General features: G+C 34.9%; 1 protein-coding gene across 1 annotated transcript; it reads left to right on the forward strand.

Moving 5' to 3' along the window:
* Nucleotides 1–15,023: 15,023 nt before the first annotated feature.
* Nucleotides 15,024–15,521, forward strand: LOC120211747 (auxin-responsive protein SAUR15-like). The gene has a single exon (XM_039210228.1). It carries the CDS (start codon nt 15,078–15,080, stop codon nt 15,462–15,464), a length of 387 nt encoding a protein of 128 aa, XP_039066159.1. The 5' UTR covers nt 15,024–15,077; the 3' UTR covers nt 15,465–15,521.
* The last annotated feature ends 2,532 nt before the right edge of the window (nt 15,522–18,053 follow it).

Raw genomic sequence — 18,053 nt, forward strand, 5'->3', positions numbered from 1 at the left:
ATAATCAAAGCAATCATGAAAATAAAAGTCCTACCCCACATGATATCTACCCCCCACATGCTTATTATTCCTACCCGGACATGATCTCTATCCCGCAAGTTGATTTTGAACAAGTCCTAACCGCATAAATTTCTAGTTCACATGTTTTGAACAGAAAGTAAAGCAGAAAATAATTTCGGCATCCTAGGGTTTAAAACGAGGTTTTGGGGTGGGCCCTAACTCCTTGTAGTCTCCGGGTTTAGGTTTAAAAAAGGTACTCGAGTTCTCCTTGTCGGTGCCCCCTTGGGCTTATCAGACCCGTAGTCCTAAACCTATCACAGGCTTGTGTGGACTAAGTTAAACTTGAGAGGAAACATTCCCTTATGCCCATACGGAGAATAAATTCACACGAAGGCATAAGGTATATGAATCCCGAATGTTACTTGCTAGGCCCATACGATGAATAAATTCACACGAAGGCGTCGCTTTCACCCCCACTTAAAACGGGTTCGGAGCTCGGGTATAGTGCCTTTGGATGAAAAATCTTTAAGGGCTGAAATCATTAAAAAACGGTCAGTACAACTATTTACTCGAAAATATAATCAAAAGTAAGTAATAAGGATCGAAATGTTACCTTAAATTTAAACTTACCCTTTTCATTAAAAAGACAACTGGAAATTACCTTAGCCTGACTCACTTACCTGTGCCCCCAGCGGAGTCGCCAAGTTGTCGTAACCGTATTTCGGTTGGGCCCCAGGATTGGGCTTCGATTGAAAATGTGGATTGGGAGTCGCCACCGATCATTTATTTAAAACAAATAGGTTGATCGGATACCCCTATTTCTTACCTGATCTGCGTCTTTCCAACGATGTGTCGGGTTCGGGAGTTGGTTACGGTCAAGGAAGGATTAGCACCCTTGAACCGCCCTTTCGGTACTACGTAATTTCCAGTTGTCTTTGATTAATAAAATTGCAAGTTAAATTAAAAGGTAAAATTTGATCTGAATTACTTACCCTTAATGAGTTTACGGAAATACCCTTAAAAAATTAAAATAAGATGTTAAAAGAAAATAATAATAATAATAATAATAATAATAAAAGAAAGTAACAAAACTAAAGAGTAAACCAAGGAAATAAATGAAACCAATAATAATAAACATAAAATAATTGGATGAAACAAATATAAAAAAATGAAATTGAATAAAATAAAATAAATGAAGAAAAAAATATATATACAAAAAAGAATAAAAAATGTAAAGTGTTTTTAAAAAAAAGAAAAATAATAATAAGAGCAAAGAAACTAAAAGCATAATGAAAATAAATAAATAGTATAAATATATATATATATATATATATATATATATATATATATATATGTATGTATATAATAAAATACTAAATAGTAACAATAATAATAAATAAATGAAAAATAAATTACATATAACATTAACTAAAAAATAGTAATCATAGAAATATAAAATAAAATAAAATGAAGTAAGAATATATATATATATAACGTTAGGAAAATATAGTAAAAAACATAGTAAATAAGTAAATATAGATAAAAAATAATAATATAATATATATATATATATATATAATAGGAAAATAATATAATATAATATAACGCAAAGAAAAATGAAAAAAATATAATAAATAAATAAATAAAATATAATTATATATATATATACATATAAATAATAAGGGTTAAATTAAATTAAAAAATGAATTAGGGGTCAAAATTAAAAGCCAATCGAAGAAAAAAAACGATAAAACACGCGGATCCACACGACCCGTTTATAAAAATCCGAATAGTTTTTTCAAAAACAAAAGCCTCGGGGACTATATCTACAAAAATAGATATCGAAAACGCCCCCGTTCATCGGCCAAAAACACTTCTCTCAGTTTTCTTTCGAATCAAAACACAACAAGGGTAAGGAAAAATAACATGCGAATGTATGAACTTTACCTTTCAAAATATAAATACTTCGAAAAATGGTTACGAATTGCTTGTAATTTTTTGCTTGGTATTTCGTATATCCTCTTGTGTTACAATAGTGAGTTACAATGGCTATTTATAATGCTTGTGGATCCTATCTTTAGGAGTTTAAATAATAGTAGAACTCTATCCTATTTTTAGGAGTTTGAATCCTAGCAAAATTCTATTCTATTTTTAGGAGTTTGAATCCTAGTAGTACGAAAAGGTGTGTTGACACCCACACGCATGCTACGACGACGAGGTCGGGGGCGTCGATCGAACACTCTGGCAGCTTCCACTTACCATACTCCATCAATTACAAACCAAAAATCCATTCAAAACTGAGAAAATTAACCGAAAATATAAATTGAGTTTACCCACGCCGGCGATGAGGAAAACGACAGTGACAACTCAAACCACCGGTTAGGTTTTGAGTGGATAGAGGTGGGGAGTACGAAGGTGGCGGCGGTGAGGTGATACGACATTGTATACGGCCAAAAATCACGAATAATCGAACGAGTAGGGTCTTTTTCGTCGAAGCTTCAACCGTTCGATTCTGACAAAAGGTGCGACCACTCGGCGAAGGGATAGGGGTGTTGGTCGCGGGAGGTCGCCGGTCACGTTGGTGGTGTCGGTGCACAATGGCGACGGTTGGAACGGGCGGATCGAGGGAGGCCGATGGGGTGCGATTAGAGGGTTAAGGATTTCAATCAGGGGGTTTCTAGTTTTGGTTTTTGAGTATATAACCCGGGCCAAAATTATAATAAAACCTCTATTTTATTAATCAAATCATAAATAGAAGCCTAGCCTAGTGGCTAGGGCATGGGTTTAAAACCCTGAGCCACTATATTTTATTTTCTTTTAACTAACCAAAAATATGGGATAATTTAAGGCTAATTCCTTGAACTTCCCAAATTTTCGAAACTAGTCCAAAAGTTTAAGAAACTCACAATTTAGTCTATAAAATTAATTAATTAATTCATAATTTTTTAGATTGAAAAATTGAGGGTGTGACACTAATTAACTCATCTCATTCCTTTATAACTTTATCAATTTAAATTTCCTCAAAATCTCTTTAAAACTCATTAAATTAAACATAAAAATCTACAATTTTTGAGGTTCAAGAATTTTATCAGATTTGAGAGGTTTGGGGTGTTTGTTTGAAAATTTAAACTGTTAGAATCATTCTTTTAAAATTACAAACAACATACCTAGAAATTAGCCTCGTTTGATGATCATAAAAAAAGATTATAATATTAGAACATCGAACCTTTAGATGAATTTGTATGGTTTTAAGTTTTGTAAAAAAATAGTTAAAAAGAAAAAAATTAAAATACAAATGTCTTGTTATCGATCTTGTTACAAATTATTATCATGGACGAACAATAATTGACCGACAATGACAGTCAAATGAGTTGATGATTTCTTTATGGACAAATCAGAAAGAAACTACCACGTCATCAAGACATTAACAATTTAATGACTCATTACCCTAATTAAAATATAAATTAAAATTCAATGCTAAAATTGAAACGTTTTTAAGTTTAATACTAAAATTGATAAAAAAAATCTAAAATTTAATCCCTAATGATATAGTTTACCAAGAAAAAAAAACAATAGGCACTTTAAAAGATTTTATTAATGTTATAGTCACTCATCCGTTAGCTGGAGTATATATGTATATAAAAGAAGTACAAGTAGGAGACAAGCTCATAAAACAAGAACAAGTTTGCTGTTTGCACGTTGCAAGAGCCCTTTCTATTAAGTTTTCTAGAAAGTAGAAAATATATGGAAACACTATTGAAAACGATTGGATGTTTGGTTTCCTGTAGTGCTTTGAACGTTATATGAAACAACTAAAATAAAATTAGATTTTCTTTTCGGGACAGTGCTTTGAACGTTATATGAAACAATTAAAATAAAATTAGATTTTATTTTATTTTCGGGACAGTTAGAACAAATTAGTTAATGAAAATAGATGAGTGATATTCATTCATTGTTGTCGCGACCGTCTTTCGGTTGGGCCTCGGAATTGGGTTTCGACTTGAATTGATTGGGTTAGAGTCGCCACCGATCACTTTAAAAATGATATTTAGGTAGATCGGACACCATCTTACCTGATCTGCGTTTCACCAGAAATGTGTCGGGTTCGAGAGTCGGTTACGGTCAAGGAAGGATTAGCACCCTTGAACCGCCCTTTCGGTACCAATTACTTTATCAGTTATCTTAATTGCGAAAATTAAAGTTTAAAAATTCAATTCGATAATTACTTTTGATTGAAAAATAAATAAAAAACGTTAGATAAGAATAATAAATAAATATAAAATAAATCAAAAGGGAAAAATAAAATAAAATATATAAAAAATAACACTTTAAAAGTAATAAAATAAACGAAATAAAAATTGCAAAAAAATATTAGTGAAAATAGAATAATAATTAAATAAAAATATTAGATCAAATCATAAAAATAAATTAGGGGTTAGATTGAATTCAGGATAAAGTTTGTAGACTGAAAGTTGAAATATATATAATTTAGTGGCTTTGGGTGTAATTTACCCAGAAAAATCTACAAAACCAAATCTCTGCATCTCAATTCATTTTACGCGTGTTTTCAGAATGTCAATTTTCCATTCTTTACACAGCCGGCCATAGGTTCCGGTGATCTTCATCGGTCTATCGTCATCGTCGACGGTGTCCGTTCATTATTAAATTTTACAGAGTGACTCGTTTCGGTCATCTGAGTCCAAATCCAGTGGTCGTTTCTCTAACAAATGCTCAGATTGCCACAAAAGAGCAGAAAACAGTTCGGGATTTCTTGCTCCGATCCGTCACGGTCCACCGCTAGATCGTCTTGGTTCCGAAGTATGTTACTCGTCTCACCGCAATGAAACTTCCCACCGTTCATATTAGTGAATAAAGACTCCGGTCGTCGGAAAATGTCGTCAATCGAAAGAGAAGGTTTTCTTTTTTATTTGCTTATGTCAAAATAAAACACACACATCACATACACTGGAAATCGAAAATGCATTAAAATACCTCATGAAAATTCTTCTTTTTCTATTGCTTCTTGTCTGGGCGTGCTCCTCTTTATATTTGTTTTCGATTGAATATGTTGATTGCTTGATGTGTTTCAAATCGACAGAACATTTTTCAAAGCTTGATCATTCTCTATAAAAAGGCTACTGCTTTCTTTCCATATTGTATTAATTGAACAAGGAAGCAAGTTTCCGATTTTACAGAAGGATCCCCCCCTTTTTTTCCTTCCATTCTATGTGTATTTATAGTGCTAATTCGGTTTTAGACTCCCGTTAGGACTAAAACTCTTGCTTTGCTTGTGGCGAGGATTCCGGTGACGTGGATGGAGACGTGAGGCGAGAGGAGTCTTCGGGTTGACCGTGGAACTCGGCTGGCAGTTCCCCCTTGCATGTTGGCTGCAACGCTGAAGCTGTAGAAGACTAGGGTTTCTGTTGGGCCATTGTGTACAGGGCCTTGGAGTTTAAACTCATTTGTAGTATTGAACCTGAAAAATAAAATAGCAAATGAATAATAATATATAATGATATAATATAATAACATGTATATAAAATATAAAGTCGGACGAAAATGCATGTCGACAGCTGCCCCTCTTTGACCTTTTTCGTGGAACGAAAAATAGGACAAAGATAAAAGACAAATTTTCGACCATATCGAATATCCTCTGTCGCAGAGTTGAAATTCGATATTTGATTGGTTTGTCAAATTGAACTGAAATATGGAATGACTCCCTCGTCGTGAGGTCGAATTGAACTGGAAGCTTTTGAGCACAACATCCTTTGTCGTAAAGTTGAAATCGAACTCAAAAACCATTGGCAAGTAGCCTCTGAATCGTCTTCTTGCTCAAGATACTTCATCGTGAAGGTGAAACCTGACTTGAAGACTTCTGTGTTGATGTGTTATAGATGACTCCTTTGGGTCAATCTGTTTATGAAGTTGGAATCGTATATGACCCCTTCGTCGTGAAGTTGAGCCTTGGATTTGGATATCCTTCGTCGTAAATTTGAAATCCAATGTAAGTTGCGTTGTTTCGAGGCCAATATCCTTCGCTGTGAAGTTGAAATTGACTCTGAAACTGAAAAGTGTGTTGACAGACACTTCTTCTTTGAGTTGGATATCCTTCGTCGTGAAGTTGAAATCCAATCTAGAAATGGATGTTGCTTGTGTGCACGATTCCCTTCGTTGTGAAGTTGAAATTGGCTCTGAAATTGGGAAGTTGTTTATTGACAACCAGCGGTCCCTTCGTCGTGAAGTTGAACTTGCGTTGTCTGGAGTCCAATATCCTTCGTTGTGAAGTTGAAATTGGCTCTGAAATTGAGAAGTTGTTTGTTGACAATCAGCGGTCCCTTCGTCGTGAAGTTGAACATGCGTTGTCTGGAGTCCAATATCCTTCGTTGTGAAGTTTTAAATTGGCTCTGAAATTGAGAAGTTGTTTGTTGACAACCAGCGGTCCCTTCGTCGTGAAGTTGAACATGCGTTGTCTGGAGTCCAATATCCTTCGCTGTGAAGTTAAAATTGGCTCTGAAATTGGGAAGTTGTTTATTGACAACCAGCGGTCCCTTCGTCGTGAAGTTGAACTTGCGTTGTCTGGAGTCCAATATCCTTCGTTGTGAAGTTGAAATTGGCTCTAAAATTGAGAAGTTGTTTATTGACAACCAGCGGTCCCTTCGTCGTGAAGTTGAACATGCGTTGTCTGGAGTCCAATATCCTTCGTTGTGAAGTTGAAATTGGCTCTGAATTTGAGAAGTTGTTTGTTGACAACCAGCGGTCCCTTCGTCGTGAAGTTGAACATTCGTTGTCAAGAGTCCAATATCCTTCGTTGTGAAGTTGAAATTGGCTCTGAAATTGGGAAGTTGTTGTTGACAACCAGCGGTCCCTTCGTCGTGAAGTTGAACATGCGTTGTCAAGAGTCCAATATCCTTCGTTGTGAAGTTGAAATTGGCTCTGATAAAATAAGAATAACTCCCTGTCAAATTGTGTTGAAGATAGCTTCTTTGTCGAGAAATCGAGTTCATCTTGAAATGACATGGAATTGAAATCGTAGTTCAAAATTTGAATTGGAATGTGGCTTCTCGTTGCCAAATTGTAGTCAACTTCGGTCTTCTTCTTGATTTAAAGACCTTGATCGAAAATTCGACTGGAAAATAATTCTTTGGCTGCACCATATAGTTGATAGGCCCTCGAGCTAAATGAAATCGAACTCGAAAGGTCTACGTTAACAGATATCTTTTCTCGTCTTAAGCTATACTGCCGGAAAAAAACGGTTTATTGTCACTAAGGCATGGCTAACCCAAGTCTTCTTCTTGATATGAAAACCTCGATTGTAACCGGATAGTAGTGTGATTGAGGTGTCATCGAGCTGAATGGAACCGAACTCGACAAGTCGTTTTGACGAATAGCCCTTCTTGCATTGAGCTATGCTGTAAATCTGGTTTGCCTCTGAGCTGAGTGTAATCGAACTCGAAGGTCTTTTGGTGACAGATAACCCTTGTAGCCTTGAGTTATGCTGCAAATGATGTGCCCTCGAAGTTGAGCGTAATCGAACTCAAAGGTCTTTGGTTGGCAGACAACCCTTCTAGACTTAAGTTGTGCTGCAAATGATATGTCCTCGAAGCTAAGTGTAATCGAACTCGGGGGTCTTTTGTTGGCAGACAACCCTTCTAGACTTAAGTTGTGCTGCAAATGATATGCCTTGGAGCTGAGCGTAGTCGAACTCGAAGGTCTTTGGTTGGCAGATAACCCTTCTCGACTTAAGTTATGCTGCAAATGATGTGCCCTCGAAGCTGAGTGTAATCGAACTCGGGGGTCTTTTGTTGGCAGACAACCCTTCTAGACTTAAGTTGTGCTGCAAATGATATGCCTTGGAGCTGAGCGTAGTCGAACTCGAAGGTCTTTGGTTGGCAGATAACCCTTCTCGACTTAAGTTATGCTGCAAATGATGTGCCCTCGAAGCTGAGTGTAATCGAACTCGGGGGTCTTTTGTTGGCAGACAACCCTTCTAGACTTAAGTTGTGCTGCAAATGATATGCCTTGGAGCTGAGCGTAGTCGAACTCGAAGGTCTTTGGTTGGCAGATAACCCTTCTCGACTTAAGTTATGCTGCAAATGATGTGCCCTCGAAGCTGAGTGTAATCGAACTCGGGGGTCTTTGGCAGATAGCCCTTCTTGACTTAAGCTATGCTGCAAATAGTTTGTTTAAAAAAAATGGCTTCCCTTAACGAGTCGAAGCCGGTCATGATTCTTCAGGTGGTTCCTCTGAGCGAGAACCAAGTAAGACAATCTTTGGATGACTCCCATTTTATGGGAAAGCCTGTTGATGAATTCTGACAGCCAAATATCTTCCGTTGTGGAATTGAAATCTGGCTTGAAGACATAAACTGGAAACATGTTGCTCATTGTTGAGTTGAACTGAACTGAATTTGATCTGAATTGGTTCTCGAACCCATCTGCTATTGGTTCTGAGATCTGTAGATATGTAAAGTCGGTTGAGGTGTAGCTTCTTGCTGCTGAGTTACACCATCGTTCTTTAAAGGTTCTTGCAAGTCGAGTAACCTTCATCCTGAAGTCGAAGCTTGACTCTGAAAGCTGCAAAATTATGAATGTGATGCACCTAAGTATGTCTAAGATGCATGCAACATGAATGAATTATGTGTTATTTCTTGGATGGAGTCTCGTGCTTTGTCTGCCAATCTGGTCCTTGGAATCGATCGTGCCCCATTCCCTTTTTCGGGCTTTGGCTTTACAGACCTTTCATATCCGAGACTGTCCTGTTTGAAAATGTTTTTCTCCTTTTTTCTTGTTTTAGGAGGGAAAATGACGAAAATTCTGTAAAATATTGTTCGTAATTGAATCAAATTGTAAACACGAGTTCAAAGTATATCAAAGGAATCAATAGCACATTTTATGATTTCAGAGTTACAGGTCATTGACAAATGTTCAAAGGGATGAGTTGGCTTTAGGTTGGCCTCCTTTCTAATGTCATTTTTTTTGAAATATCGCAACATGCTTTGGCACTTCAATTGGGTGCGGACAAAATGACGCAACTAGCATGATCACTTACTAGACCTTTTATTTCAGTCCTCTGAAATCTTCTATTTGTTCAAGCTTTGTAGGCTCCTCTAACAAAGACAGTGCAAAAACATCGGTCTAAAAATGAAATTCTTGAGTGCTCGTGTGTAGTTGACTATAACAGGTGTTTCTTAACTCCCTTAGTCCATTTTACCGAAAATTTTTTGCTTAGATAAATTTGATTTAACTTGTCATTATCTGGCTAGCTGAATCCATAAAGCCGGGGCATTTAACCAATTGCTTTAGAGGGACAGCTTAATATTATAATCACAGTTATCAAGTTAACTGAAGGGTTCATCTCATCACAGAGTCTTCAGCCTGACAAGAGCAGTGGAGCAAACACCGAATTGCCAAGTGTCCGAGCAATGTCATGGTTTGAACGTAATCTACTCATAAGGCCAGGGCTTTCAAGTTTCCTCTATAACCAATTGCCTTAGCGGAATAGCTCAGTTTTTTACGGATTTAATTTCCTAGGATTGTCAAGAAGAACCTGTTATAGCCTAGGTGTTTTTTTGAAAGTCAAGGAATCTCATCTTTAGAGTTCAATTTTCAAGCAACTGACCTAAACTGGATTCACCTACTCGACTCTTTCATTTGTAAAGATCATCATCGTCATTGAACGTCTTAAATAAAAAACATAGTAATTGTCATATGCAAATGATGCCCCGTGTTGTCCGCACCTTATGAAAGGAAAAGGGTATATTGGTTAATTACAAGAGCAGGGTATGGTGTTTTGAGGGTATATTTTGGATAAGGTCAAAGTCCTTTTTTTTAAATCATGTTACTTTGTCAAAGATCCGTAACTTTGAACCATTAACAGAGTTTCTTAATTCAAATGATATTCAAAGAATTGCAAGTTTGTAAATGTGATTTATTGCTCGCCATCATTAAAGCAACATAAATTTATTTAAAAGTCCTTGCAAAAACTTGAGAAAAGAATGAAAAAACAAATCCAAACAGAATGGCTCAAATGATGAGATGATATGCCTCACTTGGATGCCCCCAAGTTGTTGAAGTCGATCCGATTCTTGTTACGTATTTTCTGTATGATTCTCTTGATAGTGGAGTAATTCTCGATAGTGCACCCTGGGACTCCGCTATGATTTTCGCAATGAGCGTTCTCATCATACTACCTGGGGTACGGGGCTTCATGGACACCACGTGTGCATCAAACAACTGTTGGTAAAGCTCTTTATATGTCATAGGATCGGAATGTTCTCTTTTTTGATGAGACATGTGAATGTAATGAAAAAAGGGAATCATAATGCGAATGTAAAGAAAAAATAACAAAATGCACAATATGTCTGAATGTATGATGCATGAAATGTTCGAGGCATTGATCCGAAAAATGTGCCTATTATTCTGAATAATCCTTATTGGAGACAAAAATGTTACGTCTGAAGAGACAAAAAACTTTTTTGATGGTATAGATCCTGCACAGCCTCTGGAAAGTTGATTCGTCTTCCGCTTTTTCACCGGTTGAATATCTTGTCGAACCATTCCAGTTCCTTTGGCTAAACTTGTGCGGGTAACGAGTTGCTTGCCCCAAAAAAGGTCTCGAATGACTGCATCTCCGGCCTTCGCTCTATGCCGAGCTCGTTCCAAACGAAAGTGTCATTGGAGCCCTCAATCCGAAGTTTGTCGACCTATTCTTGGAATGGTCTCCGGCTTAGCTAGGGTTTCACCATCTTGTTCTCGTAATTTTCGAAAGGACTCTCCGGGTCAGTAACCATTTCCTCGTCTTGCCCCTGCAACTTTTGCCTCTGAGTATTCTTTGATCACGGTTGGACTTCTGAGCTTTTTATCTCTTTGTATTATAACTCCTTTGTCCATTAATGCAGATTATTTACGTTTAACAAACACATTTTTGGTGGATCAATACCTCGTTTTAATGATGCGAATGATAAAAAAAATGCCAAAGAATAAAAATGAAAGGAGAAAAAAAAAGTTAGTGAGATAATGATGATAAAAAAAAATGATAAAAATGAAAATCTTACCCCACATGATATCTACCCCACATGCTTATTATTCCTACCCGAACATGATCTCTATCCCGCAAGTTGATTTTGAACAAGTCCTAACCGCATAAATTTCTAGTTCACATGCTTTGAACAGAAAGTAAAGCAGGAAATAATTCCGGCATCCTAGGGTTTGAAATGAGGTTTTGGGGTGGGCTCTAACTCCTTCAAAGTCTCCAGGTTTAGGTTCTAAAAACGGTACTCGAGTTCTCCTTGCTGGCGCCCCCTTGGACCGACCAGACCCTTAGTCCGAAACCCATCACAGGCTTGTGTGGACTAAGTTAAACTCGAGAGGACACATTCCCTTATGCCCATACGGAGAATAAATTCACACGAAGGCATAAGGTATATGAATCCCGAAGGTTACTTGCTAAGCCCATACGGAGAATAAATTCCCACGAAGGCGTCGCTTTCGCCCCCACTTAAAAAAGGTTCGGAGCTCGGGTATAGAGCTAGAGATGCAAAATTTGAAAAATATCTGAAATCATTAAAAAACGTTAGTACAACTATTTATTTGAAAAAAATAATCAAAGATAAATAATAAGAATCGAATAAATAAATTAAAATTTAAACTTGTAATTTTTGCTAAGACAACCGGAAATTAATTTCGGCCTGACTCACTTACTTGTCCCCAGCAGAGTCGCCAAGCTGTCGCGACCGTCTTTCGGTTGGGCCCCAGAATTGGGTTTCGACTTGAATTGATTGGGTTAGAGTCGCCACCGATCACTTTAAAAATGATATTTAGGTAGATCGGACACCATCTTACCTGATCTGCGTTTCACCAGAAATGTGTCGGGTTCGAGAGTCGGTTACGGTCAAGGAAGGATTAGCACCCTTGAACCGCCCTTTCGGTACCAATTACTTTATCAGTTATCTTAATTGCGAAAATTAAAGTTTAAAAATTCAATTCGAGATAATTACTTTTGATTGAAAAAATAAATAAAAAACGTTAGATAAGAAATAATAAATAAATATAAAAATAAATCAAAAGGGAAAAATAAAATAAAATATATAAAAAATAACACTTTAAAAGTAATAAAATAAACGAAATAAAAATTGCAAAAAAATATTAGTGAAAATAGAATAATAATTAAATAAAAAATATTAGATCAAATCATAAAAATAAATTAGGGGTTAGATTGAATTCAGGATAAAGTTTGTAGACTGAAAGTTGAAATATATATAAATTAGTGGCTTTGGGTGTAATTTACCCAGAAAAATCTACAAAACCAAATCTCTGCATCTCAATTCATTTTGCGCGTGTTTTCGGAATGTCAATTTTCCATTCTTTACACAGCCGGCCATAGGTTCCGGTGATCTTCATCGGTCTATCGTCATCGTCGACGGTGTCCGTTCATTATTAAATTTTACAGAGTGACTCGTTTCGGTCATCTGAGTCCAAATCCAGTGGTCGTTTCTCTAGAAAATGCTCAGATTGCCACAAAAGAGCCGAAAACAGTTCGGGATTTCTTGCTCCGATCCGTCACGGTCCACCGCTAGATCGTCTTGGTTCCGAAGTATGTTACTCGTCTCACCGCAATGAAACTTCCCACCGTTCATATTAGTGAATAAAGACTCCGGTCGTCGGAAAATGTCGTCAATCGAAAGAGAAGGTTTTCTTTTTTATTTGCTTATGTCAAAATAAAACACACACATCACATACACTGGAAATCGAAAATGCATTAAAATACCTCATGAAAATTCTTCTTTTTCTATTGCTTCTTGTCTGGGCGTGCTCCTCTTTATATTTGTTTTCGATTGAATATGTTGATTGCTTGATGTGTTTCAAATCGACAGAACATTTTTCAAAGCTTGATCATTCTCTATAAAAAGGCTACTGCTTTCTTTCCATATTGTATTAATTGAACAAGGAAGCAAGTTTCCGATTTTACAGAAGGATCCCCCCCTTTTTTTCCTTCCATTCTATGTGTATTTATAGTGCTAATTCGGTTTTAGACTCCCGTTAGGACTAAAACTCTTGCTTTGCTTGTGGCGAGGATTCCGGTGACGTGGATGGAGACGTGAGGCGAGAGGAGTCTTCGGGTTGACCGTGGAACTCGGCTGGCAGTTCCCCCTTGCATGTTGGCTGCAACGCTGAAGCTGTAGAAGACTAGGGTTTCTGTTGGGCCATTGTGTACAGGGCCTTGGAGTTTAAACTCATTTGTAGTATTGAACCTGAAAAATAAAATAGCAAATGAATAATAATATATAATGATATAATATAATAACATGTATATAAAATATAAAGTCGGACGAAAATGCATGTCGACAATTGTCTATTTTTTAGTTAATATATTTTTATTTTTTACTGTTAATATCAGTTATCTATTTTCACTCATTCAACATATCTAAATTTATGTGAAATTAAAAGAGTTTTATATTGTATAATAGGATTTTATCCTATTTAGTGGCGGAACACAATGAAGGCTAGTAAAATTGTAATTTAGACCTTTAAACTTTTTTAAATTTTAATTTGATCTCCCACAAAATTTTTAAAAATACATATTAATCTTTAAAATTTTTGAATATTTTTAATTAAACCCCTCCAATAATTTTTAAAAGTTCTCATTAAGCCTAATTTTCAAAAACTTTAGTTAGACTCCAATTTTTTTTGAAAAAATATAAATTGAACCCTTCAAAAATTTTAAAATTTTTAATTTAAACCTCTAAATTTTTTGAAATTTTAAATTAATCCCTCAAACTCTATCACCAATTTCCGATACTAATAGTGTTTTTTTTTATCGTAATGACTTCGGCATTACTAAGTCAAGCCAAGTGGTTTTTGTACATAGCGTCGGCACACCACATTCCCCTCTTGTCCACTATGGACCAATTGCCATTTGTCGATTCTCCAATCCAACTTTGTGCAAAAGGGATTGCTCCTCACACGTTTTGGGGTTTTATACTTAGAATATAAGTAGAAATAAAGAAAAAAATATATTGTAGTAGTAGTGGGTGTGTTTGACTAAGCAAATTATTCTCAATTCATGGAACCCTCCAAACTTATAAGCACTTCCCTCCATCGTCTATATAAAATTTATGTCTTTCTTTTAGTTGGGTATGTTTCTTTTCTTTATAATTCTCACCCAACATTCTCAATCAAGACAAACACAAAATTAGATTTCATTATTGAAGAATATCCCTAAATTGTATTGCATCATTGTCCTACACAACACAAACTGAATTGAGAGTGAGATTCCCACAAAAATAAAAATGGATAAGACAAAGTGGTTCATTTGTTTCCTTTGAAGATTATGCTGTTGACTTGATGATTAATCATAGAGCCATTACAATCATTAGTGGTTGTCATTTTTTTAAAATATGGAAATGATTCTTTTGCAACTAAATTCCTTACCCCCACTTTATTTTTATTAAAATCATTATAATGGAATCTCGATATAATCTTTCAAATATATATAAATTTACGCATTTACACATCAACAATATCTAGAGCATGTGATTAAAAGCTCTTAATTGATACGTTCCCTCTTCCTTAAGTGGTTAAAATCTGTAAGGAGCCAAGTGCATCTCCATTTTTTTTTTGGAAAAACGATTTAATTTAGTTGAATGTGATAAGAAAAAAAATAATCCATACCTATTATTTTTAAGGAAAGGGTATTAAAATTTTTGACTACATTCTTAAATTTATAGATTTGTTTAGCACCCCAACATCTTTATTAGGAATTCAAATTGTGGTTGTGGTCGCGTTTTCATTCGTATTGTGTTTATCGTGATTGCGGACATAATGAATATTATTGTAGTCATTGTGAGTATCGCGATCGTAAATTTTGGGAGAGAATTTTCACAAATTAGGAATGGTATTTGCACGGATATTTCAAATATTGATAAGTCAAAAGATGACCAATTCTCATGATCATTCCCTCTCTAAGCCACACTACAAATTCTCCCCCCACCCACTACTCAATATTAGACATGAGATCAACTTCTTTAACATCTGTCCTTCTCTTTCTAGTTCCAAGCAGAAAGCAAAAAGAAAAAGAAAATGCTGGGGAAAAAGATGGGTTCGTTGAAGAATCTAGCCAAGAAGGTGAAGGGCATGGGGGGAGGTGACAACGGTGGCGGTAAGCAATCACAATACGAATGTTTGCTAAGAGAATTCGAGCAAATGTCGCCTTCGGCGTCGACTCCGTCGGGGTTCTTCGCTGTTTATGTAGGAGAGGATGAAGAAAGGTTCGTAGTGCCGACCAGCTATTTGTCTCATCCACTGTTCAAGATGTTGCTGGACAAGTCGTACAACGAATATGGTTTCGAACAAAGGGATAAGTTGATCGTTCCCTGCAGCGTGTCTACGTTTCAACAAGTGGTGAATGCTGTAGAATGTTGTAATGGCAAGTTTCACTTGGGGAAACTTGTGCAGGAGTTGCTTTAGCAGATTGTTGGTCATAGTTCATACATATTCCACCCCTGCTGCAGTGCTGATTTTGGTAATGTTGATAACTTTTTTCTAGGTTGATTAGGTTCAATCATGTTCAAAAAAATGGATGATTATAAGATGGTATGTATTCATAATTTTCTTAACTAATTGATAATGAGTGCATACAAACTTTGCAGGCGCAATTCATACGACCTTTCTTTGATATATTCCGATGCAAAATCCATAATCTAGATAACATAGAGGGTAAACTACAAGTTTAGTACCTAAATTATTAGTTTTATTTTATTTTGGTATCTAAACTTTATTATTTTCAAAAGCATACCTAACGTTTAGTTTAGGTTTCATTATGGTATCCTATCATTGAAAATTTAACGGTAATGTTGACGTGTCACCATAACGTAATACCACATTATCATTGAAAATTAAAAAATATCACATCAGCACTTCTGTTAACTTTTCAAAGGCGGGGTACTAAATTGAAGCCTAAACTAAACGTTCGGTATAATTTTTTTAAATAAAGTCTGGATACCAAAATAGAATAAAAGTAATAGTTCAAATACTAAATGTGTAGTTTACCCTAACAATCTACTATATAGCTTTATATACGTCATTAATTATTCTCCATGCTTGGTTGCAGGTCATTCTTCTTAGAAAGAGAATTTTATACCAATTTATTGATCTTATATTCTATTCTATTCTTGAATTATGTTTTTTTTAATTATTTTATTTACATATTATATAAAAGTATCAAAAGAAAAAATATTTCTACTATTTAATTATTCTTTAAAAATAAAAGTATTTTAATAATTTTTTAATTAAAATTTATATCAAATGATTAATAATGCATACTCAATTAGCCATTTTATATACATTAATAATATATATTATGTAATAATAATTTTAATTACTATTTAATATTATATTAAGTTTGTATTATTATTTAATATAAAAATAATGTAAGTATTTTTCTAAATTTAATTTTTAATATAATATAATTCATTATATTTTATTATTTAATTTAAATATTTAGCATGTATATATATTTCAATTTTATATCTTTCATAATCATTTTTTATTGGGTAAAGTACACAAATAGTCCCTCGACTATAGGGTGATGCTTTTGCTGAGTCACTCGACTATTAAAAGTTACAAAATGGTCCTTCAACTATAAGATATTGCTTTGTTGAGTACCCCGACTATTAAAAGTTACAAAATGGTCACCTGTGTAACATCCCGAAATCCGGGTCAGTGATTAAAATGAAATTTTTTGAAATTTGGTGATAAAAGTAGAATAGTTAAATAGTTTAATGACTTATTGGAAATATAGTTGAAGGTTGTTTAGTAATTATTGAATGAATTAAAGGGTAAAATGGTCAATTGACAAGTAAGATTTTTATTTCCCTTTATAAGATAAGGGAACCACGTGGAAGATGAGAGATTTCTCCAGAGTTCTCTTCTTCTCCTTTCTTCTTCTTCTTCACGTGAAGGCATAAGCAAAGGTAAGATCTCTTGTTAGTTGATATTTAGTCGAATTTAAGATGGGGTTTTGATAATTAGATGATAATTAAGCATAAGGAAAGCTTAATTTATCTTAAAACCATAAGATAAAGGAGTCAAGAGAGATTAAAGATTAGAAGTTTTTAAAGGAAATCTTGAATGAAAGTTTATAAGTTAAATTTGACTTGTCAAGGGTCTAATTAAGAAGTTAGAAGCCATAGAATTGGAATTAAAACATGTTGCAAAGTTGGTATAATTCTTGAGTTACATATGAGGAATAGAATTTTGAAGTTAAAGATGGTTTATATGGATATAAAATGGTTTAAGCATGTGTATATGAGTTAAGAACATGAAAGGGAATGAAAGATGAAGTATTTGAGTGGATTTGAGTGGATTTTCATGCACGAAATGGAATTCTGGGCTAGTGTGCATCGGTACACATTCAACCTGTACCGATGCATCAAGGGTAAATTTCCAGAAATTGTTCAGTGTGTATCGATACACAGGAAGTGCATCGATGCACCCTTTAAAAAATGGAAATATCGAATGCAATTAGTGCATCGATGCATAGGAAGTGTATCGATACACCTCCCTTAAGATTAAAACATCGAAGGTGCTTTGTGTATCGATGCATGGGTAATGCATCAATGCACATGTTAAGGGATGCATCGATACACTGTAGAATGTATCGATGCACTTTAATGGGAAATGGAATAAATCGTTATTTCAGTTTATGAAAAGATAGATTAAGTATATAAAATGGGATACGGATAGTATAAATATATGATTGTGTAGATATCGATAGAGAGCAAGTTCCGTAATGATTGAAAGGTTATAATTGATCAAGAAGAGAAAGAAAGCCATTGGAGTAGTTGATAGCAAGTGAGGCCAAGGTGAGTGCATCTTATTTTAATATAGGATTATGTGGAAATTGGACTTGCGATAAGTCTAATTCTTATAGTTGTAGTGCATTAAGTCATGAATATAAGTATGTGAATTTCCTGATTTGTATGTATTCATGATTATATATATTGATATGTTTTTGTGTGTGATATATGATTTATGTAAAAATATTATTATGTGATA

Source organism: Hibiscus syriacus, unplaced genomic scaffold, assembly GCF_006381635.1.
Source record: "Hibiscus syriacus cultivar Baekdansim isolate YM2019G1 unplaced genomic scaffold, ASM638163v2 tig00109983_pilon, whole genome shotgun sequence".
In the NCBI taxonomy this organism is placed as follows: Eukaryota; Viridiplantae; Streptophyta; class Magnoliopsida; order Malvales; family Malvaceae; genus Hibiscus; species Hibiscus syriacus.